Here is a 27901-nt window from a genome sequence, read left to right as displayed (position 1 = left end):
TATGATCTCGGTTTCTAATGAAAGACACATATATAATTGTTATGAATGTCCTGATTTACACCATCTGCTTTGTCATTGTACTATCCAGGGACTAGTACTTTGTCATGTACTATGTACTATATTTTAATCTAGACATCTTCTCCCTGAAACAGGATGAAAGGAAGGGCAGGAACATATTCCAGGAAAGAAAAAACACAAAAGAATGTCAGTGTTCACAATGATGCCACATTATAGGGTTCTGAAGGTTCAAAAACTCTAAGGTTATAGGTCAGAACCCACAAAGATCTGCAATAACCACCCCTTAGCTAATCATGAATCTGAGAGTCCCCACTGAATCCAGAAAACCCAAGTCATAAATACAATTTAGACAGACTAAAGCTGCTGGCTGGCTCTAAGGCAAAGGCAGTAGTTTTGAAGAAATATTGTGATAACATGATGTGATAAGGGCTTTTGGGTCAGCTCTTCAAATCTCAGCTCTTCAGCTTACCATCCATATTTAGTTAGCAGCATTACTTAACCTCCACGAGGTAGTTCCTTATCTGTGAATTCAGGGAAACAACTCCAACCTAATTAGGTTCCTTTGAAGACTCATGGATTCAATAAATATTTATTGAGAGTCTACTGTGTAATAGGCTCTGTGATGGGTGCTGGGAATACAAGTCTGCTCCCAAGAAGCTTGCAATCCAATGGATTATACAGACAAATAAATGGACAGTTACAACCTAATATGGTAAGTGCCTCAAATGGTCAAGTTCAGTGTGCTATGACAGCCCTTGGCAGGGTCACCTAAGAGGACCAAAAAGGCTTCCTATAGGAAAGGAAAGGTGAGTATGAGTTAGGGGAATAGTAAAGTATGCTCCAGGATACAGAACATGCAAAAGTCCTATGGAAGAGAGAAAGGCATATTTTCAAAAGTTGGACACATGACAATTGCTGGACAAGCTATAGCACAGCATTTAAGGAGGTCAACAAATGAGGGAATGTGTGTGTGTGTGTGTATATATATATATAAACTATTAAGATGATTGGCACATAGTAGGTACCCTATAAATGTTAGTTTTCATTGTTATTATAATTAACATAACCAAAAAATAACATTTTCTGGAAGGGCCACCTTTCACCAGCAGGCATCTTTTTAAGTCAGGTAACCCTGGCTTCAGAGCAGGCAAGCCCAGGAGATCTTCTACCTGCAGGTAATCTAACAAAGAACAAGTCTGAGTTGAGTTTTAGAAAAGATATGTATATACCAATGAGAAAGAGAAGGAAAAGATGCTGATTTTGAAAAATATTAAACACTATTTCAAGTATACCTTTTTGTTCCCACTCTGTGGTTTGGAGCAATATCAATTGTATCTGTGGCTGAATCATGTCTTACTGCCAGTCCTAAGTCTGCAATACAGCAAGTTCCATTCTTCTTCACCAAGATATTCTTTGATTTCAAATCTCTATGAGCAATAGCTGGTTTTCCTAATGAATCAAAAATAGGACATGATTACTTACAACCCTTACCTTCAGGTTCAAAAGCCTCTCCTCCCCACCCTAGTACCAAAGCATTTCAGCTCACATCACCCACAATACCTAGTCCATTACTAAAAAACTCAAGTGAATCACTGGCGAAAAGTTGCTAAAATTACATTTCTATAAAGAAAAAGATTAGAAGTGAAAAAAGTTATTAGTTTGTTTTTTGGCACCTTATAAATTCTTTACAAGAATCCTAGTCACAGATTGATATTCATGCCCAGGAACCAAGCATGTAGATCATTTTCCTTTCCCATCAACTGGAATGTACTCGGAATTAAGTATATTATCTAGAAGAAGTGCTATTAAAAATAACAATTAAAATGTGGAAAACTTGGAACCTTCATACACTGCTAAGTGCTATAAAAAATAATAATTAAAATGTGGCAAACTTAGAACCTTCATACACTGCTGATATGAACGTAAGATGGCTCAGGCACTTTGAAAAAATAGCCTAGCAATTCTTCAAACCATCAAAAGGAGTTTATGATCTCATAATTCAACTCTTGGGTATATATCTAAGATAACTGAAAACACATGCCTACAACAATGTCTATTACAGCATTAATCCTAATAGCCAAAAACGGAAACAACGCAAATGTCCATCAACTTATAAATGGATACACAAAATGTAGTATATCCATACAATGAAATATTACTCAGCCATAAAAAGAAATGAAATACTGATACATGTCACAACATGGATGAACCTTGAAAACATGCTAAGTGAAAGAAGCCAGTCACAAAGACCACATATTGTATGATGCATTTATAAAAAATGTCCAGAATAAGCAAATCTACAGCCAGAAAGCAGATTAGTGGTTGCCTAGGGATAAGGAGTTTGGGGAGAGAGAGGAGTAAATACTAATAACTACAGGGTTTCTCTCTCTTTTTTTTTTTTTTTTTTTTGAGACAGAGTCTCGCTTTCTTGCCCAGGCTAGAGTGAGTGCCGTGGCGTCATCCTAGCTCACAGCAACTTCAAACTCCTGGGCTCAAGCGATCCTCCTGCCTCAGCCTCCCGAGTAGCTGGGACTACAGGCACGAGCCACCATGCCCGGCTGATTTTTATATATATTAGTTGGCCAATTAATTTCTTTCTATTTTTATGGTAGAGACGGGGTCTCGCTCAGGCTGGTTTTGAACTCCTGACCTTGAGCAATCTGCCCACCTCGGCCTCCCAGAGTGCTAGGATTACAGGCGTGAGCCACCGCGCCTGGCCAGGGTTTCTCTTTAGAGTGATGAAAATGTTCTAAAATTGACTTTAGTGTTGACTGAACAACTCTGTGAATATTCTAAAAACCACATAAATGTACACTTGAAACAGGTGAACTGTATGATATGTGAATTATAACTCAACAGAGCTGTTATAACTAATAATAACAATAACTACAAAGATGGAGCTGGCTAAGATGTGAAGGAGCACATGTGCAGTAAGTGGGAGTGGCAGAGCCATCAGGCAGCTAGGGCACAACCTCCAGAGCAGATAGGTATATTGATGCCTGACAGACTACAAGGCACGGGTACCACAGCAAACATTTTATAACTAAAACAGCATTGAATTTTTCAACTGTAAAACCATTTCATGCAGTCTCCTTATCTCAGGATCAAATATCATTAGTAGTGGCCACATGACATTTATACAGCATGGTAATGTTTACAGAACACTTTCACATTTCACTTGATACTACATACAAAAAGGCATTGACTTAAAGACTTAAATACTGAAACTGAGATCCTTAAACATCATAAATAAGACTGAATGTTACTTTTAAGAACCCACAAAAATATGCCAGCATTATTACAACGACTAGAGAATCTAAATAAATTCCCAGGTTCCTAACTCTAAATGTTCTCATCTAAAACATTAGTTTTAAAATTTCCTGTTAGGCTAAATTCTATTTTCTTAATAGACATTATTCATGGGAATTTAAAGCTTAAATAATAGAACTGCTTAGTCACCTTGGGTACCAACGATCTCCATGTGAAGATGGGCAAGACCACTCGCTGTGGACAAAGCGAGTTTTATCATTCCTTCCACAGTAACTGTGTATCTGTTCAAGTAATCAAAAAGCGATCCATGCTCATGATAATCTGATACCAACCAGAGCTGAGTCCAAGTACCATTGTCTGTAAAGCAGAATAAGAGTATTTCAATTGGGCTGCAGAACAATTATAATTTATTTATTCAAAGGTTATTATTTTTTACTCTCCATCCTGAATCACACAACTGTAGTACGATGCCACCTTTAGTCTGTATGCATCTCCTTCTCATTTTCTCATATATTCACTTTGTCTTATCCTTTTACATACATATCCTTTACATCTTCAGAGTAAACCCCTCATTCTTAAGATAAGGCACGGATAATTAATTCCTTTTAAAAGATAAGAAATTCTAGCTTAAGGATGGTAACTTTCTTAAGTCTACACAGATAGGAGCAGAGCTGAGACTCTTGAGTGCCTAGAAAAATGCCTGAGTCAGGTTAGGTGCTCAGTGGCTGTTTCTGGAAGAAGAGAAGGAAAAAAGAGAGGCAAGAGGGAGGGATGGATAGAGAGATGAGAAGCCTCCCAGCATGATCACAGAAGGAATGGAATAGTATGGGACAAAACTGAAAGTGAATTTTTTTTTTTTTGAGACAGAGTCTCGCTTTGTTTCCCGGGCTAGAGTGCCATGGCATCAGCCTAGCTCACAGCAACCTCAAACTCTTGGGCTCAAGTGATCCTCCTGCCTCAGCCTCCCAAGTAGCTGGGAATATACAGGCATGTGCCACCATGCCAGGCTAATTTTTTGCTTCATTTTTAGTTGACTGGCTATTTTGTTCTATTTTTAGTAGAGACGGGGTCTTGCTCTTGCTCATGCTGGACTCGAACTCCTGAGCTCAAACAATCCTCCCGCCTCGGCCTCCCAGAGTGCTAGGATTACAGGCATGAGCCACCGCGCCTGGCCTGAAAGTGAATTCTAATGAGAAATGACAAGCTTTAGTGACAGACTGTACACATAGTTCACAAAGATGCAAGACAAGGTGACTATAATTCCAAGGTTACTAGCTTAGAAAAACAAAAATAGTGGTACCTCTGACACATGCAGAAGCTGAGATAGAAACTGAAACATTACGAGAAAAAGCTGGAAAAGCTCTGAAAAGAGTTTTACACAGTTATTCTGAACCCAAATGACAAGGAACATGGGTTCCAAAAGTTCCTTTGTAAGCTGATAAATGAGTTCAAAATGTGTTTTCTCACAGGAATAATGGTAAAGATACTGGCTAGGCTCCTAGGCTAGACTAGTCCACAAAAGCCTATTTAACCCAGAAGTAGCTGGGGAACCTACATATTTAATTAAATCATGGGGGGAAAAAGCACTGCAACACTAGGAGACAGCACAAGTCAGTGAGAGACACACACTTGGGAGTCATTCTGACCTGGGCTGGAATCGGGGCCTGCATTATTGATTATGCAACTTCAGGCAAGTTTCTTAACCAATGAATCTCTGTTTCTTCTTTTATATAACAAGAACAGTACCTTACTTTGCAAGACTGTTAAGATGATTTAAAGAACAGAATGCTAGATTTAAGCAGTTAGTACATAATAACCTAAAATGTGCTGTTTCCTTTCTCACTAGTTGTGAAATAAAAGATAAAAACTCCAAATTGATATACGACAATTCTATATTTTGAAGGCTGTTACTTAAAGAAAAGCAACTCATTAGAAGTGATTAAGAAAGGAGATAGGAACTTTTCAGAAGATTCTGGAGAGGACTTCTAGGTATTTTCAAAATGCCTTAGAGATCCACATCAGTTCTTTGTTAACTTGTTCTTCATAAACTTTATAAACTGATTCTGTCCCAATTTACACCTTTTCTTTTCCTTGACATAGGCACATTTCTAGCTTATTTGCAGGCCTTTTAACCATGGCTGAATTTTGAGAGGCTCACAAATACAAGAACTACAGAGGTAGACAGGCAGATGGAAGTAAAGGGAGATCTTCTGAGGTTACTGACAAGTACGGTTATATGAGGGGACATGAATATAAAGGGCTGTCTGAGGTGGAATTCACTATATCAGGAAGATGAAGATAAAGGAAAAGGGAATTGGGGTGGAGGGCTAGGTTCAGAACAAAGTCCAAAGTAGAAAGAAGTGGGTAGGAAAAAGCCAGTAGGGTCAGCTAGTTCCCGTGGTGACCACCAGATGACAGCATCAGCTTGGTTGGAGAAAGTTCAGGGCACAGCAACACTTGGATTTTGTGCCTGTGTGTTTGCAACTTGGAACATGGTACAAACATACCCTGGGTGAAGTTTAAGCTTCAAAATGCAGATTTGAAAGCCTCACCACAGTAGAGTTTGGAACCATGAATGTGGTTAATTTCTTTAAGGGAGCAATTACTAGTTGTAGAATTAAAGCTAAAGCCTCAAATGAATCAATAAGGAGAGTCAAGAGTTTGAAAAAACAAAGACAACTATTAAGAAATAAGAAGAAACAAAGAAAGTCTAGGGTCATAGAAGATGATAAAGTAAAGGTTATTTTAAGAGTTGGGGGAGGAGAGACGGTGTCGAAGGCAGACAAAATTAGAACTAAAGATTTGGTTAGGCTGTGATTACTGCTTTTGTTTGTTTTGTTTTTAAATTAAGTAATACTGAATTGTTAGTAGCCACTAACAACTGCTGCCTAAACTCATCACTGCTTTTGTCTTAAACATTATATACCCCCTGATGTGATACAATAGGAAGTGCACAATATCCCTAATATGTATTCTTCGGAAAACCAATAAAATCTCAATCAGATTCAGCCTTTTAATCTAACAGGTTTGAGAAAATACAGAGGAGCTAGTTAAGAGACACTATGGGAATTTAATCAGCAAAATCGAGAATGTGATAAGCCCTACAAGACAAACAATCCAGTCTCTTCAACAAATAAACAACAAGAAGGAAAAAAAGATAAAAGGGGAAATCTAAAGATTTTAAGGGATGTAGGAGAAATATCAGCAAAATGCAGCATGTGGACTTGAAATCCTAATTTGAATAAAGAATTGGTTTAAAAAAATAGGAGACAACTGCAAAAATTTGAACCTGACTAGTTATCTGATGACATTTTAAAAATCAGCAATGGTAGTATAATTGTTTCATAAAAGTTTCCACATCATTTAAAGATAAAATTAAAATTGTTTATCGATAAAAAGATATGTTATCTTGGACTGGCTTCGAATAATGGAGTTGAGGCAGAGTAGTTTGGATCAGAGATCAATTATAACTGGCAGTGAGCTGATAATTATTGAAGCCAGATCATGGAGGAACATTATACTAATTTTCTACTATGTTGTAAATTTTCTATAAATAAAAGTTAAAAAATAAAGAAGCAACACATGCTTGTTGTATATAACTTCGAAAATGCAGAGAAACAAAATCATGAAAATCACCCATAATCACCAACGGAGATTAACACTGTTAATATTTTGAAGAAATAAATACTGCTGGAGAAAATGGAAGGGGAAAGGAGGAAAAAGATGAGCACAGTTCTGCCCAAGCTAAAAAAAGATAATGTTTACATTTTGTAAAACAATCAGAGATTCAGGAACATGTTGCCAAGAGTCAAGAAAATCTTTAAGAAGTTTCTGTTTTTAAAAGTTTCTAATATATTGTATTTGACTCTAATGGACTAATTTATATAACAAACATCTTTTTCTCTTTGAATTTGATGATGTTTAGTAGCTATAACTTTAAAAAGGCTTAAACAGATCTTGTTATACAAGCAAATGTTACCAACCCTTATTGTCTGCTGCTATAAATCCCAGGATGTTTTCATGACGTAACATTACAGTTTGATAAATCTCTGCCTCACGGAACCATGAGCGCTCTTCTCTGGAGGAGAATATCTTAACAGCAACTTCTTCTCCCCGCCACTTCCCTCGCCAAACTTCTCCAAATCGACCTTTGCCAATGCTTTCTTGTAACACAATAGTTCTCGCAATTGTTCTCTGAACAAGCAATGGTAAACCTAAAGATAAAAATAAACTGTAGTCATCACATTCAATCAACAATATTACATGTTTCAAACGCCATAATAGGCACTAAAAAGTGACCCAGAAAGGTATCATTCCTTATGATATCTTACAATCTCACTGGGGAGATATAGACTACATTTGTAATAAAATAATGAAAAAAGGAAAATAAGATAATAAATACATTAAGAGAATCCAGAAACCCCTGTCTAGAGGGTAAAAGTAGGCTTTGTAAAAAGTAAGTTGAATTTTGATTATTCTTTATTGAAGGGATAGGGCCAAAGAAGAGAAGGAAGTAAGGTGGTTAGGCAGGGGGAATATGCAAGCAAAGGTTGAAGAAGGAAATGAAGGTTACATGTTTAGGGAACAAGCCTTGATAATCAGAGAAGACACATGTGGCAAAGCAGTGAAAGAGAAGGTAAGCTATCACCAGAAGATGAAGAGTGCTGAATACCACGCTCAAAATAACCAATGAGAGCTTTAGGTAAAAGAGGAACCATTAAAGATTTCTGAAAAAAGGGACCATGAATGGGGTTGGGGGGAGATAATTTTAAAAATCTTATTTTAGAAAGATAAATCTGGTAATGGTTTTACTGATGGGTGGAGAAAATGATGTGAACACAAGAAACAAATAAATTCTGGCCTAACTTTCAATAAGTCAGTAAAAATCATCATAGAACCTATTTTAAGGCACAAAATTTACTTGCTAGGAACTTGCTATATTGGCAATACTAGTGTCTTAAAGAACAATGCCAAGTAACTTACCTTGGAAATGGGGCACAATTAGTGTTTTTATTCACTAATTGACTTGTCTTACTTCAAAATACATATTTTAAAATATTGCCATACTTATTTCATTTAAAAGGATTTACTATTAGTAACTACCTAAACATTAAAGTGACACTATATTTGAGACAATCACTTAATATCATATCCCCCATCTGCTAAGGAACTATCATTTTAAATTATGCTGACACTAACAAATAAAATGCCATTGTACATCATGTTCTACACTAGTATTTTATTTATGCTATCTGTGTACACATAAATCTGTGTCATTTATAATCTATATTCAAAGCTGCTTGCTAGATCAAATTAACCCAATGACAGTAAATGAAATTATCTGTTCTCTTTGGTTCCCTGATGTGAAATGCTTATAAATCTACATGTTAAGTCTTTAAAGTGATCAGAAGCTTTTTCTTTTTCATCTTTATTCTCAAATGGGTCCTTTCTTTCCCTAGCTCTACCCTCCCTACCTCCTGTAGTTAGCAATCTAATTATAAACAACTGTTTTTGTTTATAAGGAGACTGCTAGTTAAAAATAGATCTGTTCCAAATCCTTATTTAAATCAAGGTGCTCTTCTGTACTATGAATAATCAATTCCTAACTATGTTGTTTATTGTAAATACTAATTTATTAAATTTTCTTACAGCCTTGTACAGGGCCATACCATGTACTGAAAATTATACTTAAGAGTTAATTTCAGGAGACTAATTTGGAAGTTACAAGGTCAGTTAATAAAGAAGAAAAAGTAATCACAAATAGGAAGTCTGAAAATGTCTGACAGGTTCAGGACTCATGTAAGTGGTATGGTCTAGATAGGCTAAGAGGACAAGGGAAATTTCTGTCTTCCCCTTCATCACTGGATTCTAGACATAAAACTAAAATTAAAAAGCAAATCTAGATTTGTCATCCTATCTATATTGGGTTACCATACCACACATGAATAGCTGAACATTTTTTAAAAATAATTTTCTTCTAAAGACAAAATTAAGCAGGCCTAATTTATTTTAATAGATCTCTGAATTCTCTTCCGTATCTTTAGAACTGTTTGAGGAAAAACTCAAACAGGGTAACAGGGTCCCAGCAGCTTCACATGCAGTAAACAATGGAAATAAGACCTGAACAACATGCATATATACAAGAAATCATAAGCATGTACAAGACATAATGAACATTGGCCTAAGAGACTCACTCTTTCAAAAACTGGCACATATGCACATGCACACACTCACACACTTGGGTTGGAGCTGCCAGAACTCAGCTCTTCATTGTCTTCCCTGTTAAAAGTAGTATTTGAGAGGTAGAGACAGGGCACTCCTTAACTATGGTCATGGTGTTGAATAATAAACATGTGAATTCAAAACATGAAATGCTTAGTTTTACCTTTTCCTCATTAAATCAAAGAACTAAAAAGAGTATTATAGATAGACATTTTATGTATTCATAGGCACAAGTCCCACGCATAAGGTAGCATTAAGGCTTTTATAGTGACTAGAAGGGAAACAGATGGCATTTTCTGCTATCATTCAACAGAAGATGGCTTCTGCCTGCGTAAGTTGAAAGGAAATTCAGTACACAATAAACTATGAAAGGGAAAGGAGGCCTTAAACTAAGCTTTTTTGTACAATGCAGCAAATACCACATATCAGATTTTTCTTCCAAATATGTTTTCAATAAGAGTAACACTTGTCTTTGGATATAACTTTACAATTTACGAAGTGCTTTCATGTAAACACTTGTCTCATCTGAACTTTACAACAATCTAATCACAACAATCCACAGGGCAGGGTTCATTTTAAAGATGAAATAACTCAAGGGTGAGACATCAGCTAACTCCCCAAACCCACAGAGCTAGCAAGCAATATAGACAAGTTTTTGCAGGGTAAGGCATAAGAGGGAGAAAAGCTTCAGACAACAGAGAGCCGTAGTCCCTGATGGATCTAGAAATGTATATAAAAAGGAAAAAAGAATAATTCCATTCTTTATTTCGCTCCTACATCTTAAAAAGTAAACTAATATATTCTTATTCAGAAATCATGCTCTTCCTAAGCCAGCACTCAGCAAGGAGAAGGCCATGTTTAGTTCAAGTGCCAAGATCATGAAACCCAATGTTGAGAAGCCAGACAAGTTAAAATCCAGCATTTCCTAGGCTCTTCTGGAGCTAGAGATGAAATCAGACCTCAAGGCTCAGCTCAAGGAGCTAAATTAACAACAGCCAAGCAAACTAAATTGGTGGTGGCAGGAAAGCTATCATAATCTTTGTTCCCATTCTTCAACTAAAATCTTCTCAGAAAATCCAAGTCTGCCAGTACACGAATTGGAAAAAAATTTAATGGGAAGCATGTTGTCTTTATCACTCAAAGCCAACTTGAAAAAGCCATACAAAAAATAAGCAAAAGTGTCCCAGGAGCTATACTCTGACAGGCATGCACACTGTGATCCTTGAGAACCTGGGTCTTTCCAAGCGAAACTGTGGGCAAGAGAATCTGCATGCAACTGGTGGCAGCCAGCTCATGAACGTTCATTTGGACAAAGTATAGCAGAATAATGCAGAACACAGGTTGAAACCTTTTCTGGTGTCTATAGGCAGCTCACAGGCAAGGATGTTAATTCTGAATTCCCAGAGTTTCAGTTGTAAACAAAAATAACTAAATAAAGTACATTGGAAGGGAGGAAGGAAAGAAGAAAAGAGGGGAGGGGAGAGGTAGGGGAGAGGAGAAATGAAATCAACTGCCATCCACACAGCAATTTCTTTTAATCGTTTAGATGGGCATGTTCCACTGTACCAAGTGGCATGAGCTGCTTTTGATTTCCCTGTTGGCGGTTAAGTTTGGTGACAAGAGAATGGGTCTTAGGAATTAATTCAAAATGATCTGTAGCCACCTTGATTTTCTGTAGCTTTGGTCCTTGCTTATAACAGTTTTGGACCAGGCTAATTTCTGGAATGAGCTAAATCTTTGAGAACCACCTGTACTCGGAATCGATGGGAAACACCAGGAAAGCCCTAAAGTAACCTCTCTCCACTTCTGCTCAAAGACTATCATATCTTCAGTACTAAGGCTGCTCCAGCTAAGTCTAACCTCTCATTGCCTTCTTCCCACAATCGTCTCAAGAGTCCCTAAAGTTGCCTCAAAAAAACCTAGGCTCCAGTACAAGCCTATACGTACGTGCCCTAGTAGTCAAGAACAGAGCTCGGTTATTGACTACATATGGCCAAGTCTACAGAAGACTTCAGGTACTGAAATCAGTTTCTCATACTAAATGAATGAACAGATACGCATACACAGCCATATATATTCATTTCCTTAAAATAGGCATTTGTCATTCTATGAGTTTTCTTTAGTATCACATATAATTTTTTGCTTCAGGGTTACATTCTTGCCCAGTCATAACTTCTTTTTAGTGTTCCTTTAATATCACTTGATTATATAATATAATTACTGAAATTTTCATGTTCTCAAATCTTTATCCATGAATTTAGTCCTTATTTGAAGATGATTTATATTAATACCTTTCAAAGGATAGTACATCTCAGTTAAAAGTCTTAACAAATCACTTTAAGTATTATTATCAATAGTATCTGTTCTATATTTCTGATGAGGAAACAGAAGCCCAAAGAGGAAACATGGTTTAATCAAGATCATATAGCCAATCAATGACAAAGCTTGCACTGGAATCTAGATCTACTGACTCCTAGCCAAGTATCAAATTCCAAAAATGTAGGGGATAGGGGTGTTCCTCTCTCAGTATCCTTCCGAACCACATGCAAGAAAATGGAAAAATTCCCTTGCAGTTTAAATGTGAGGTATTGCTATGCCAAAATCCACCTTGGGATGATTCTGGCAATTAGCCAGTCTATTTCTGCTCCCATAAAACTCAACAAACAGAACTGAGAAAAGCAAACATCACAGGAGCCATGGACTCACACAAAACATTAAATAACAGGGTGGTTAGATTTTTTTTTCCTGAAGTGAGAAAATGACTAAGAATTCATTAGTGTAATAAAAAAGAAAAGAAAACAGGCCTGCACTAAAGAGCAATTTCATATAATGTCAAAAAAGCAAATAACCTTCACAATTCCAAACACATTTGTCTCATGCCTGCTTTCAAATATAAAAATAAAGCTGCTAAGTAATCCTGAATAGAATGGGTAGTTGCAGACTGAACATTTTTGAACTTCAGCCTCATCTATATGAGAATAATTGTCCTTATCCTTCCTACCTTACATAGTCATGAGAAGCAAATTAGATTATACAGGTGAGAATGCTTTGAAATTTATACAACTATGGGGCTGACATACTAACTTATTTCAAAAATAAAAATAAGTTCCAATCTGTCTATACTAAACTAGCCGCTGTCAAATAGACTATCCTTAAAGACCTTTATTATGCTCAAACCCGGAATATTGTTTACACATATCTCAAATTTTAACAAACTAAGCCAACTGGCTTACCAAACTAATAAATACCACAGTTAATTTTTAAGACTTCTTAGGAAAAAGGAGAAAGAAGTACATTACCTGATCCAGAACCTGATGTTGTCATATCATAAATTAAGTCTTTTAACGTAGTACCCTCTGAAATAAAAGGGCGATCTAATGAAGGATCCTCTTCATTTGGCACTCGATGGTGAATGACAGTGCGGTTATGGCAGATATAGACCATCAACATGAGTGAGATGCAGACGAAGCAGACTGGTCCAGCAATGACAGCTGCCAGTTCAACAGGACCAAGACCAGGTGACGGCTTTACTGAAAAAGGGCCTCGAGTGAAATAAACATCAACAACAACAACAAAATAGTAGGTGGCACCCACAGGTTCTTAATCCTCCACAATTTCTGCAGTTGGCCACTGCCACCACTTAGTCTAAGAGCCCCATTACAACCACTCGTAGGGACTCAAATCCAGAACAAATCATTCAGTCTCCTCCCACTGGCCCTCTTTTTAAGATCACCAGCTCTGTCAGCACCCACTTATTCTTCCTGTGTACTCTAGACATCATCTAAATCACAAGGCCAGCTACCACCAACACCCTCTCCATTTATCACCTCAGGCCACTAATAAATGAACCAATTATCTGGCACAACTCCCATTAACATCTTCTGCAAAGTCTTTTTTTTTTTTTTTTTTTAAGTACTTTCGGCTTGTCTTCTTGTTCCAAGGCCAGTACATGCTGATAGTAGGAAAAAAAACATATATAAATATATATATCGCCACCCATTTTTTTAAGGCAAAATATATCCTTCGTTTTATTAATAGAGTTTTGCACATATATACTTTCTAGTCTTTTAACCACCTAGACTTTTAATTCCAGATCATTTATTTACTTATAATCTCTTAACAATTAACATTTTGTGTTGTTTTAGTACCATATTAATTACAATTATTTTGACATTCATCATGAGCCTTACTGGTTCACTGTTTACCACCATTTCTTTCATATCATATCTTTCCCATTCTTGAGATGTCCATTTGGATTGATTTCTTATACAGAATCCTAATTCCAGTAATTTCCTTCAGGAAGAGTCCCCATGAATCCTTATACCTTGAATACTTAATTATTGAAAAATGGCTATTGCCTTTGTATGTGAAAAATCTTGACTTATTCTGGGTGACAACACATGTTTTAAATAATCCATTGCCCTGATACTTAAAGTAGAAAATTTGAACTTTTTTGCTTTTCATAGGTAACCAGCATTTATGTCTGCCAAATGCTTATGCAATTTTTTATTCTTAAAATTGATACTTTTTATTATATGTATTTGGGTTAATATTTTTTCATTAGTTTTGCCTGATATTCTTCTCTTTCTGCTCTTGTGCCTTTTTCTGGAATTCTGATAATAAGCTTATTAGGTCATCTAGACCTGTCCTATACAGCTCTTAACTTGCTCACCAATTTTCTTTTTCTCTGAACACAATTATAACACAGTTTCTTAAGCTCATGTTGCCTTAAGTTTGTCTCAAACTTGATAAAATTCCAGCAGTCAGTCTGCTGTTCACTCTCAATATTGTACTTTTAAAAAACATTCATCAATTGAGCTTTTCATCTGAAAGTATTTCATAATGAACTGAAAATAGACATTGGACTGTCTGAAAGTTCCCCCAGAACATGTGGTAAACCTATTTCACAAGACATTGACTCTAACTTATCCAGTTCAGAGTACTTCTTTTGAACCCGAGTCTTTTCATTTGTTAAGTTTATATATGTTTAGCATTTGAAATGAGGTAACTTCTTCACAAAGTTTTATACATGTCTATTCAGATATTTCCAACTCAAAAATGGAAATGGGAATTATCATTTTCTTTGCCATATTAGAACTACAGATGCCTTCATAAAAGTCACAAAGAAATTATAGTCTGATAGAACCTTACCATGAGGAGCTTGACTACCATGCTGAATGGTGGAGGGCTGCCTAACTTCTGTAACTCATAGGACTGGCCTTTTTCACCTGAGCTACAGTAGTGCTTCTTACTTAATTAGCATGAGGTCTGGACCAATTCTGAGTGGGAAAGTGAGTACTGTGGTCTGCTCCTCTGAGCACTGAAAACAGGTGCTTCATAAAAGAGAACTGAGAGTTGTCTCTACAGCCTAACCTCATCCTCAACCTCTCATCTTAAGGTATTGGTGGGATTTCTTGAGAAGTCCTTTCTCTTACTTCTTTCTTGTATGGTTAGTCACTTCTTCACTAGTCTGGTGCCATCTGTACTATAAATTGCAGAACTTCCCCACAAGTGTTAGCGTGTGGGAGGCATTCTTCCATCAATTACACTGGCACTAATATGTTTCCCTCATTTTTCTATTCCTTTGATTACTCCTATTACAGTAGGAATTTGGTATTTGGGGAAAGTGGTCAAAGAGTTAAATACATGTGCTCACACTTAAGATGTGTGCTCCATCTAAAATCAGAACCTTAAAATTAAAGAGTTTACAAAGCTTTCAAATGACTGGCTCTACCAGGACATTTTAAAATGTAAACTATGGGTGAAGGACCAAAAATCTAGAAATCATGTATAATTAATTTATACACAGAGCAAAAACAAGGTGAAATTACAAAATGAAAACATCTGGACTGTTTAGTGCTACTCTCAATCCTTGCCCATTAAAAGGCTGTTAAAGGTAGGAGCATTACATAAGGAAGAAGAAATTCACTCTGAGGACGAAGTGGGGATTCTGAGGACACAGTACTGCTGTGGGCTTTGTCAGAATTTGTTTTTATGAGGCTACCCTTTTAGACATAAGAGACCTCAGAGAAATTCTATCCTGGAACCACCTCAAACAAAACATATCCTAGAGGCAGGATCTTGGTTATTCTGATAGCTCTATAACTATGGACAAATTACTTCTTGCCTCTAAACTGAAGAAGTTAGGTTAGACGATACCTATGATCCCTCCCAGTTCTAAAATCATAGTCAGGCTTTTAAGAACTTTACTTGTAGTATTCAGAAAAAAAAAAAAAAAAAAGAAAAGAAAACTTATACAATAACTTACCGGTAGTTGGGAGTTCTATTTTATTGCAATGGTCCTGATTGCAGCAATATGTTGTAGTAACAGATCCTGTTTTTGAAGAGGGTGCACATACAAATGGCCTGTCTCGAGGAATAAGGTCAATTTCAGCTATACACATGCTATTGTGTATAACTTTGTCTGTGGTCTCTGTGACAGAGACAAAGCAGAGCCCATCTGTCACACAAGTAAAATTGTCTTTTGTACAGAGGTGGCAGAAACACTGTAATGCTGGAAAAAGAGAAAAAGATTCTATTAGATAAAAATCTCAAGGTTAATAGTTTGAAAATATCCAACATTCATTCTAATAATACATTCTTGATCCTATTATCACACAATTTCTATGCATTGTTCAAAATATAACTTTCTCTTAGAAATTCCAAATTCTGTTGCAAGCCACATACATGTAAGAAGCCTATGAAAATGTGGTAAAAATTTGGACCCAGGTTTTTCCTAAAAATTTTTTGCTTCTAAGGATAGAAAAATTTTTGTTACATACAATTTCATTGGCATAAGACAAGTATTTGTCCTCTCGTTTCAAAGTGTATGTAAATTTTTAATGGTTATACTTGTTTTTATCACCCCAAAACTATATGTCCACATACTCCTCCATTGGAGAACAATGTGTGAAAACACTACCAGCCATCACTGTTAAGTTGGAAATGCCAATTCAGTGATTTATGGTCATGGAGTAATGGAAATAGATGCATAGTGAGCCAGACACTCTTTATTGCCCTTGGTGCAAACCCTAAGATATGAGCCTTCCAGCTAGAACTGGCGTACTCTCTCAGTAAAACCAACCAGACTCCACCATTATCAGCACATATATGTCCCAACCACACAGGCAATCTAGCTACAGAAATGACTGCAGCAAACACTAGCTCCATATCTATTTGTATCTACTTGATCTTTATGGCCCAACTCAGGAGTAACCTCTTAAGGAAGCTTTGCAATTATCATCAACACCTTCCCATACACACAGATAGACATACACTCAATCGTGCTCTCCAGTGAAGTTAATCCCCAAAGCACATACTGCTTACCAGAATTGCTACTTTTGTTTTTCTGTCTTCTATGAAACTGTAACCTCCTTGAGGCCAGAGACTTGTATTAATCATTTTTATAAATCTGCTGTCTAGCACTAAGTCTGATACATAGCAGCATTCAAAAACTACTTGTTGAATGAATGACTAGGTACTTATATCTCACTATGGTCTCATGAAGTTGCAAAGCACAGGCATGTCCTTAAGTCCAAACAAACTTTCCAATTACTTGTTGGCAAGGGAAAAGTAAGAGTCTAAGTATGCGGAATAGCCATCTGGGATGAGACCAGTGAGGTCCATGGTATCTAGAAAAGGAGCTGCTAGGCAGACAGGCAGGCCAAAAGAAAGCTGACTCCCTAAACAGCTAATTTGCTGTACAGGAAAGGGCAACCCTGAGTTGCTCAAACTCTGTACATTCCCAAGAAAGTCCTGTTTTCAGAAATGGCCTTGTCTGCTTCCTGGGAGATGAGCTCTGTGCCTCTGGAACATTCTCCCTGATAAGAATGTTTCTGTATGCCTGAGGCCTTGGGTCACATGGTACCAGTTTGATCAGACAATTTATGCTAAAAATGTTTTCTAGTGAACACCTATTATTACTGTGAAGGGGTAGAGTCTGAGTAGCTGAAGCCAGTCATGCAGACGCTGCAAGACTATGTAGTCGACCCCAATAAAAACCCTGGACACCAAGGTCCAGGTAAGTTTGCCTGGTTGACAACCCTCCACCCATTATGTTAACATATCATGTTGAGAGAATTAAAACCATCTATGTATGCTACTACACTGGGGACAGAATACCTGGAAATTTGCACCTGGTTTCTCCTGGACTTTGTCCTAGGTGCCTTTTCCTTATGCTGATTTTAATCTGTGTCTTTTTTGCTGTAATAAGCCATAACCATGACTAGATCAGCTTTTCTGAGTCCTGTCACTCCTAGCAAGCCTGAGGGTGGTCCTGGAGACCCCCAACTCACTTGCTAAACTCAAACTCAGGAAGGTCGCGTCCTCCTCAAGCAGTTGCTTTTTGGTTGCTGGCTTAATTACCACACTCGTCTGTTACCTCTACAGCAAAGTTTTACCTTAATCACTATAAACATGTTTTCTTCATAGACAGTTCAGCTACTATTTGACTTAACTCTTCCTAAGGAGAAAAGAACTCAAGAAAAGTACGAGGAAGAGACATATCATAATCTATTTAAAGACTGTTAAGAGACAACTGTTATTCATGATGATATTTGATGATGATTATAGGTTCTCTGGGTATAATTTCCTAAGGAGGGATTCTGAATCAAGAATTCATGGACTAGCTTCGGGGTACACGAATCCCATGAAATCACAGGCTGAATGCTGTACATATTTGCATTTTCAAGGAAAAGATCTATAGCTTTCAACATGACTAACAAAGGGTCTGTGATTCACAAAAGATTAAAACCACTACCACAGAGACTGATGACAATCTCTCCTAAATCCTCTTTACTCATGATTAGTTATTCAACCCATATTTTCTAAGCATTACTTTTATCACTTATTCTACCAAAAACTTAGTATACAAAGATTAATGTTAATAACTGATGGCCACAACCCTTGAAGAGCTCCAATGAGTAGTGAAGGAGAACATTATAATACAATGTGGGAACTGCTATATATAAAAAATATTGCCTTGAATACTCTCCCAATTCTAAGACCATCATGACTCCCCTGGTATATAGGAGACAGGGGTTAAACATTTGGTCTAATAATTAAGACTTTCACTTTTGGGTTACAATTTACCTTTTATATTACAAATGCTATCCAAGGCCACATAATTCTCACCATTATAATAATCACGTCTTCTATGACTTTGGTCTTTACACATACTATCTCTCTGCCTAGTTTAAACCCATCCTCTTATCTGCCTCTTACCCTTTAAGACCCTATTCAAACAAGATCTTTCCCCTGATGTGCTTCTAAATCTCTTCCCTACCCTTCTGACAACTGGGAGCTCCTTTCAGTATGTACCATAGCCCTCTTTGTATACCTTTAGAACAGCACAAATCAATCCATTTACAGTTTGTTGTTAAAGTGTCTTTCATCACATACACCAATATAGGCATGGCGCATTCAAAAGCCCAAAGCCCAACAGCCAATACCATATATGCACTATATTAATACTACACCCAAGTGTTATATATGGGTCCTATCTTTGTAGTACAATTTGTAAAAGTTCATTAGCAGTAAATGTGACTCTAAGTATGCAATGATGTTTTTCCATTCTCATTTCCAGTAATAACTGGTTTAGAAAAACATTTAATGAAGATTTCAGTGATGTCATAATGTTAATCTTATCTTCCAGTGAATGAAATAACTGACATCGCATTAAAACTTAACATTTGAGGAATGCTTGCTGGTAAGTGTTTTGGTTACATATGAAGTCTCATTATCCTGAACTTACCAGGAAAGCCTTGAAGTCATTTATACCATCTTACACAACATTACTGATGAGAATAGGCACTCACAGCTTTCATTATCACTGAAGTTAAAATACAGAAACAGATTTAAAATGGAATCAGACCTAAAGCTATTTTTTCTACTGTAAAACCTAAACATCATCTGTCATATAGTATAACTGCATTAATTTAAATTTTGTTTTTTTGAAGTTGTCTTATATTTAATTTACAGATTTGGTTTATAGTGAAAATGATTTAAAAAACATAAGGGTTTTAAATCTAGTTTCACATCTATACAATTTAAGTGACATCATGAAAAATATATTCTGTACTTCTTTCAATGGGGTTATTGCAGTATGGTAAATTTGAAAAAAATCAGCGCTAAAGAGCTTGTCTTTACTCTTTCAATGAGTCTTTTGATAAGAAAAACAGGTCACTAGACAAATATAACATCATATAGCACAAATCTTAACCAGGCAAGGCTTTCTCTCTAGATGGAATTTTGAAATTCTATTTCAACACTCTAAATCAGTCTTTTTTTTTTTTTTTTGAGACAGAGTCTCGCTTTGTTGTCCAGGCTAGAGTGAGTGCCGTGGCGTCAGCCTCGCTCACAGCAACCTCAAACTCCTGGTCTCGAGCGATCCTTCTGCCTCAGCCTCCCAAGTAGCTGGGACTACAGGCATGCGCCACCATGCCCAGCTAATTTTGTTTATATACATATCAGTTGGCCAATTAATTTCTTTCTATTTATAGTAGAGACGGGGTCTTGCTCTTGCTCAGGCTGGTTTTGAACTCCTGACCTTGAGCAATCCGCCCGCCTCGGCCTCCCAGAGAGCTAGGATTACAGGCGTGAGCCACCGCGCCCGGCCTAAATCAGTCTTTTTTGAATACAAGATTGCTACTATATGATATTGTAAAATAGTTTATGGAAATACTAAAACAGGAATTTAAAAATTCCCATGAACACATAGGCTTTAATTGCCATTTTTTAAAAATTCAGATCTATTTTCTTAATAGATGGATCTGGCCCCTGGCTGTCTTCCCCGCTTTTATTAAACTAGGTTTTTGTATTAATTTTTTAAATGCATGTACAGGGCAAAATTCCTAAAAAAGGTATACAATGACGTCTCCTTCCTACCACCCTAAAGCCCAAGTTCCACTTTCCACTCCACAACACCAGCCCATCAATTTGACTCTTTCAATAGATTCTGCAATTACTCCCTGGGCAGCCTTACATGCCAGGTACTATGTGGGCTATGAGGTGTAGGGGTGGATAGGATAAGGTATTTGCTCTTAAGTAGTTCACTAGAATAGAAAAGTAAGGCATTAAACAGATAATTAAAATCCAGAGTCCCAGGAGAATGATCAAAGTGCTTCAATTCTGCTGAGGTAGAAGAGATATCAAGAAAAGTTTCACAGGGCATTTAAGTCAGAACTTGGGGAATATGTACAATTTGCTAGCTTGATAAAAGTGAGAAAGCTATCCTGACTAGGATTTCTTTTTCCCCCTCAGTGGCAGGATTTCATCCTTAGTGGCTGGCATTTCAGTAAGATCATCAAATTTAAATAACTTTTCAAGATGCTAACCACAATGGTTTCATTTCATCAGCAAAATGAACATAATACCTTCCTGACCTGGTCTATCATCTCACTAAGATAATCAAATGAGATACTCTACATTAACACATTTGGAAACTAATATAAATTACATAAACACAGAATTATCACATATGATAAATGCCATTATTTCAAACATGTTTTTATTTGTAGGCCACCAAAGGAACACCCCTTCTCATAGTGCCTAAAATTCCACTTAGAATACTAGATTGACAGAACCTCATGAAGATCATTTAGTTGTAATTCAGTTCTGTCATTATATTAATGAAGAAACCAAAACTTAAGAGAACCAGAATGATTTATAATAATATTCTACCTTACAGATGGATGTGAATCCCCACTATATTATCATCATGAACATGAATGAAATATACGCAACCATTTTCTATACTGGTATCCCTATGCTCAGTAACCCTAAACTTTAAAGACTCCCAGGTGGACCAATAGTACAGCTTTGGGTTTAGACCCCTAGAGTTTGACTTTTCTGCCCGATAGCAAAGATAAGTACCAAATTCCCTATTTAGTAGCTTTCTACTACTCTAGCTTTACTTCCATATCCCAAACTACCAGTATATAGCTTTCTTAATTTTGAGATACACATTTCCCCACACTTTAACATTTCTGGAATCTGGATACACTTTATAATCAAAGTCAAAAGAAAACTCCAGCCTCCAGACAAAAAGGTAAGACAGAATAAGTTGTTACAATCTATGCATGTACAGACTTCGCTATGCATAAAAAATATTACGAGTTGAGTATACCTTATGAGAAATGCTTGGGACCGGATGTGTTTTGGATTTCAGATTTTTTAAGGTTCTAGAATATTTTCATATACATAATGAGATTTCTTAGGAACAGGACCCAAGTCCTACATATGAAATTCATTTACATTTCATATATACCTTATACACATAGCCTGAAGATAATTTTATACAAGATTCAATAACTTTGGGAACAAAACAAAGTTTGTGTTAAGTGCTTATATGTGGAATTTCCCACTTGTGGCATCATGTCAGTGCTCAAAAGTTTTGAATTTTGGAGCATTACAAATTGTGGATTAGGGATGCTCAACTTGTATTCATTTCATCATCACTTTAATTATCTGCCTTGGTTCCTCCCCTGCAACTAACATTTAAGTTTGATCTCATTATATTGTCTGAACAAAGATTTCAATATGATTCAGCACTATAAGGAAAAGTTATTGTGTTCACAGAAAATTGTCAGTCCCATGCCAGGAAATTCAAAACCAGCAGTGACATTTCCAAATACTACAGAATAAATGAGAATTGTCAAAGTTGTAGATGTTGGTATGATGTGAAGGACCATGAGAAACCAAACATGTAGCATGTCAAAGGAAATGACAACAGTAAAGAGGCAGTAGGACCCTTGGTATTATTAATACCCTTGGTATTATTATTTTCACTGTATCAGGGTTATAAATCCCAAGATGAAATCCTTCATAGTTGGTCTCTTGGTCCCAACTATAAAGGATTCCCATGGTTGCCTCATTCCAGTGTGTCTCAAGGTCACACCTGGACGATCGTATAGCCATATTTTTTAAAATGTTCTTTATGTACTAATATAGACTAACCCCTAAAATATTATTAAGTGGAAATCACATAATACTAAACAGCATATGTGATGAAGTAACATTTGTGCTTAAAAAGGAAGTGGGGAAGAGAGGAAAAAGAGAAATGTATACACATATTGGTTTATGTCTATTACAAAGTATCTCTCTTGAAGGATACAAAAGAATGAGGTGACATTGGCTCCCAAGGAAGGGAACTGGGTACCTAGAGAATAGGGGTGGGAGACTTTTCACAACACACCCATTTGTACTTTTTGAACTTTGAAATGTGTGAGTGTATATCTATTCAAAGTCACACAAAAAATTAAAATGCCCTTCTATGTTCCATCCCTTTTCTCTATATTCCTTTCAAACCTCCAATTCAGCATATTTACCCTATAGAGTACACCCACTTCATTCTGACTGCAAAACTTCTGCCAAAATATAATAAGATCCTTTAAAAAGTTTCTATCTTTTAATTCATTAATTCTCTTCTTGGAATTTAGTCTAAGGAAACAATAGGAGATGAGAACAAAGATAATAGGACACAGATGGTTGGTTATGATTTAAAACAACCTATATGAATGATAACCCAAATTGGAACACATCCAGTTTGTACATTTATATATAATGCCTCTAATAAATAATAACTTATTAACCATAAAATGTTCGTGCTGGAAGGAACTTGAAAAGAAATATCTGATCGTAGTCCCTTATTTTTCAGATGAAAATATAGAAATGTCCTAAGAGCTATATCAACATAATATAGATTTATTCCACAGCATAGAAAGAAAAAAAGGATTTTTGCATTATCTTTGGTGATTATCCCAAGTAGGAAAAGATGAAAAACTCAACCTTTTCTCTTTGGAAAACACGAGCATCTGTAGGTGACATTGTGACTTGGCCACACAGACAATGAGGTGTAGCGATGAATGTAAATTAAAGCAGCAGATCTTACCAGGCTAGGGGAATGACGTATGAAATAGAACTGTGGTAAGAGAAGGAAGTGGTAACCACCCCCCAGCTGCCACTGACTTAGAGCAGAAGAGAGTAACACCTGGGCCAGCAAATAGCAAAAGACCTACTGGGGCCACTGTTAAAGAAATGAGCTGATGATGCTGCGTAGTTCATAATTTTAAAAGCAGAGAGCAGGGCCTGAACACCTTTTCTCAGAAAAGAACAGTGTATGTAACCTGCACAGTAAGAAAGAACACACCTTTAAGAGGACAGAGATGATTAGGGTGATATTCTTGCCCTCAAGTTCACAATGTAGACAACAAACATGCTACTGATAAATGGTGACATAAAGTGCAGAGAGAGAGAGAACACAGAAAAGGGAGATTTCTCTGAAAGATGACACCTAGACTAAGACTTAAGGAAGGCTGATATAGAAAGGAAAGTCATCCCAGGGAGATGATATACAAAAATATCGTTCATATTAATATATGCAGGATTAAGAGAATAGATGATATAAACAAAAACAAAACGGATAACATTCAATACTTGTGTCTAATTTTTAAAAAATCTTAGTAAACTGCAGAATAAAAAAATTAGAAATAATCAGATTAAGGAAAAGGCATAGAGCAAGCATTGCATTTAATGATGCAAGACTGACAGCTTTCCCTTGAAATCACAAATAAGAAAAGGATATCTATCACTACTTCTCCTCAACATTGTATTAGAGGTCTGAGTGCAATAAATCAGAAAAAATAAATAAAAGAAAGATAGTAGGAAAGAAAGAAATAGATCTGTCATCATTTGCAGAGAACAATTATGTACACAGAAAATCCAAAAGTAACCAGAAATCAACTATTAGAATCAATTAGTAAATTTAGCAAGGTCACTCAGTATACAAAAAAAAACAAAAACAAAAACCAGCTTTTCTTAAACCTGCAGCAAACAGAAAACAAAAATTTTAAAATATCAAAAAGAATCTAATAAGACATGTAAGACCTCTACAGTAAAAGGTTCAAAAGGTTCTTTTGATAGAAATTACAAATGAAATAAAATTAAAAATTTTATTTACAAATAAACAAACATACCAAGTACCTAACTGGAAGATACAATATTGTAAAGATGTCAATATTCTATAATGTGATCTATATATTCAACAAAATCAAATCAAAATCCCCACAGGCTTTTTTGGTAAGAACTGACAAGCTGATTCTAAAATTTATATGGAAAAATAATATCCCAAGAATAACCAAAACCATCTTGAAGAACAATGCTTTTGGAAGACCTACACTACTACATATCAAGACGTGTAACATAATAATTAAGTTAGTGTAGTAATGGCACAAGGACAAATAGCCCAATAGAATAGAATAGATATTCCAGAAACAGACCTTCACATAGACAGCTACTTGATTTATGATAAAGGTGACTCTGTAGTACACTGGGGCAAGGAAGGTATTATCAATAAATGCTTCTGAAATCAACTGAATATCTACATTTTAAAATGAAAAGAAAATACACCTCATATCATAATAAAAAAATCAATTCTTGATGGACTGTACATCTCAATATGAAAGGTAAGAAATAAGAAACCTTTTAAATGAAAACACAGGAAAACACTTTTAAGACATTTGGATCCAGAAAGATTAATTAAACAGGACTCAAAATGCACTAACCTTAATGAGAAAATAACTGAAGTTAGACTACATTAAAATACATTAAAGTTCATCAGAAAGACACCATTCTTCTTTGTCATTTTCCTGTTCATGCTGTCCTTTTGGATTTACCAAATATTTGTCTATTATAATAACGTATTTACAAAGAAATAATTTAGCATTTTACTGATCAAATCTATTTTTTAAAATTTTTTTCTATATTCCTATTGTGTTTGTATTTACTTAGTTGTTCCCTTTCTAGCTTGACTTTTCAAACATCTTGCTTTCAAATTCTCCTTTGGGTACTGCTTTAGCAATACTCCCACTAGTTTTGGTATGTAGGGCTCCTGTCCATTTCAAGATGGTTTGTAATTACAACTGTGATTTCTCTATGAGATCATTGAGAAAAGTAACCTTAAATTTTCAAGTAGACGTTATTTTGTCTTTTTAAAAAATTACTGTTAATTTCTAATTTGAGTGTTCTTTGTGAACCTCCATATAGCCATATTTCTGGGAAACTCAAGAAATATTTTTAAAGAATGCTGTGCATGATTATAAAATTGGAATACATTAAATCTTTGTTATTGTTATTCAAATCTTGCTTTCTTAATCTATGAACCATGATTTTTATCAATTTCTTCTTGTATTTTTAACAGTTTTGGTCTTATATATTTTGACGCTATTTTATTTGTTGCATAAAGATTAGTGACCTGTCTTGAGGTACCTCTTATCAATATAAAATATACTTCTTTCTTCCCTTTAATGTTTACTGTAGCTTGAATTTTGTCAAGTATTAATCTTACCATATCTATCCTTTTTGTTGTTGTTAGATTTGCCTTTTTCTATTTCATTATTTTCAAACTTTTGGTGTCATTTTAAGTGTCTCTCAGAAAAAATACAGCTAAATACGTAGCCCTCTATGTATATATTAATCGAGTCTAAGAGTGTATTTTTCAACAGCGGAACTTAACCCTTCAGATTTACTAAGCATTCATGGACTTACGGCTGCCGTGTAATTACCTTACTTTCTTTTTAATTTAGACTTTATTTTTATCAAAGTTACATAGTATAGAGTTTATGGTGTCAAATAGAGACATTTATTTGACACCAAATTATTACTTGGTTATTATTCTCTAACCAAAAGAGAGAAAATAGACACTGTCAGAAATCTTGGAGACTTGGTGAGCCACGCATGTAGTTATACAAGCTCTAATGTTCTTGTCTTTCCATTGGATATGTTCACCTCCCTTGTCAAACAAAATGTCAAAGCATGCAGTTCAATTCTGGTTGCGGTCTCCTAAAAGAACACAGCTGAATTTGACCAAGCAAGGATAGAAAAATCAGCCAAAATGGAAGAGTTTTTTTTTTTTTAATTTCTATAATATTTATATTTGTTATACTATTTCTAACCATTGCATTGCGGACTCCTCCCCAGGGCATGAAGATGCAAGCATCTAGTGTTGACTGAACTCCTTTCGGGGGAACACTTGCCCTTTGAGACTAGACTATGTATACATGAAAAATGAAGCTTGGGATCCACTGTAACAAAGCTAATAAAGTTTTCAGAACTCAAAATCTAGATGTCCAGAGACTTGGCACCAAGAATATGGGTTTCCAAGTGCTGACAGCATTAATACTAGCATCTTGGTTACTGAAGAAGGCCTCTAGTAGGGGGCTGGTTATTAAAAGATTAGGGTCTGTCAGGGTCAGAGGTATAAGGGTCTTTGTATCCCTCAGAAAATTAAAGATACTACATAGATGACTATCTTGCAGAATTATGACATCAATATACAAGTCAATATTACAAGGCTTTAGATATGGTTTACAATGGTTCATAGGTTCATTATACCTATTTCTTCCCTGAGACTTACTTTTTCCCTGCCAGTTACAGGGACTCTAAGCTAAATTAGATGGAAATACTTAATTGCTTAGGGCAACTACAGTATTTCCTCAGGGACACACCATCTGTTAGCAATGCACAGCTAATTCTGAGCCTGTTGGTTCTTGCTGAATACTCCCTAGGATTTTTTTCTGCCTGATGCCTAAAATCCCTTGAAACTCCTCCCTCTTTTCCCTTCTCCCATCACAAGGCAAGGGCAGACTGGATCTGACAAAACTTAAATGATAGATGAGATATAGCTAAAATATTTATGCAGCCTTTTATTTTTAAGAATAAAGAGGAAGAAACAATTGTAATCATAGAGAGAATGACGATATGAGAGGATAAAGACTGAAGCTTCTATACATACATCAAAACAAGAAAAGAACAAAAGTGAAATGCACCATAGAAAAGAGGAAAGCAAAATAATGGAAGGCAAAAAAAAAAAAAAATCCAAAAACATAGAGCATTTGTTCACAGGAAAGTAATCTGTAGCACGGAGTTAATTTACCAATGCTTTGGTGGGAATGGCCACTAAAAATTATCTTTCCTCATTGAGAAACATGAACAAACTCTGGGCCCTGGTTTGTAATCTTTTTCCAAATGTAAAATGAGATAAAATAACTAAAATACTTTAACTTGCTTATTTCAGTAAAATAATTATATGTAATTATTGTTGAACGAAATCTACAATACACAATCTTGGTGTTTTTATTTAAATCTATTACACATTGAATAACAAAATTAAAATGTCAGTTTTTCATTTGGAGAAAGTACTCAAATCAACAGCCATAGGCTAAACAAAGAGACTCAATTAGAGCACATTAGAGTACGATTTGGGAATGAATATATCAAGCAAAAAAAGCAACCCATACATATATCATTTGCATGCGAGTGCACATGTGTACGTGTGTGTACACAAATGGAAATCCAGTTATTGCTTTTCTACTTCTCTGTTCCTCTGCAAGCTAAA

General features: G+C 35.9%; 1 protein-coding gene and 1 pseudogene across 3 annotated transcripts in view; one reads left to right on the top strand and one right to left on the bottom strand.

The window, feature by feature from the left end:
• TGFBR1 (transforming growth factor beta receptor 1) overlaps positions 1 to 27901 on the bottom strand; it is a 47244-nt gene that overhangs the window by 7611 nt on the left and 11732 nt on the right. For 2 of the 3 annotated variants that reach the window (XM_076008869.1, XM_012769009.2), the window contains 5 exons: positions 15779 to 16024; positions 12810 to 13052; positions 7272 to 7502; positions 3478 to 3645; positions 1311 to 1467 (listed from right to left, as the gene is read on the bottom strand). In XM_076008869.1, coding sequence (XP_075864984.1) covers positions 1311 to 1467; positions 3478 to 3645; positions 7272 to 7502; positions 12810 to 13052; positions 15779 to 15914 — 935 coding nt within the window. In that variant the 5' untranslated portion in view covers positions 15915 to 16024. The remainder of the gene's footprint in view (positions 1 to 1310; positions 1468 to 3477; positions 3646 to 7271; positions 7503 to 12809; positions 13053 to 15778; positions 16025 to 27901) is intronic. The other variant, XM_012769010.2, reaches the window with a different exon arrangement.
• Positions 10365 to 10942, top strand: LOC109731169 (small ribosomal subunit protein eS7-like; annotated as a pseudogene).

Source organism: Microcebus murinus, chromosome 12, assembly GCF_040939455.1.
Source record: "Microcebus murinus isolate Inina chromosome 12, M.murinus_Inina_mat1.0, whole genome shotgun sequence".
Classification (NCBI taxonomy): Eukaryota; Metazoa; Chordata; class Mammalia; order Primates; family Cheirogaleidae; genus Microcebus; species Microcebus murinus.
Note: the sequence above shows the minus strand (reverse complement) of the source record. Positions and strands in the feature narration are given on the sequence as shown.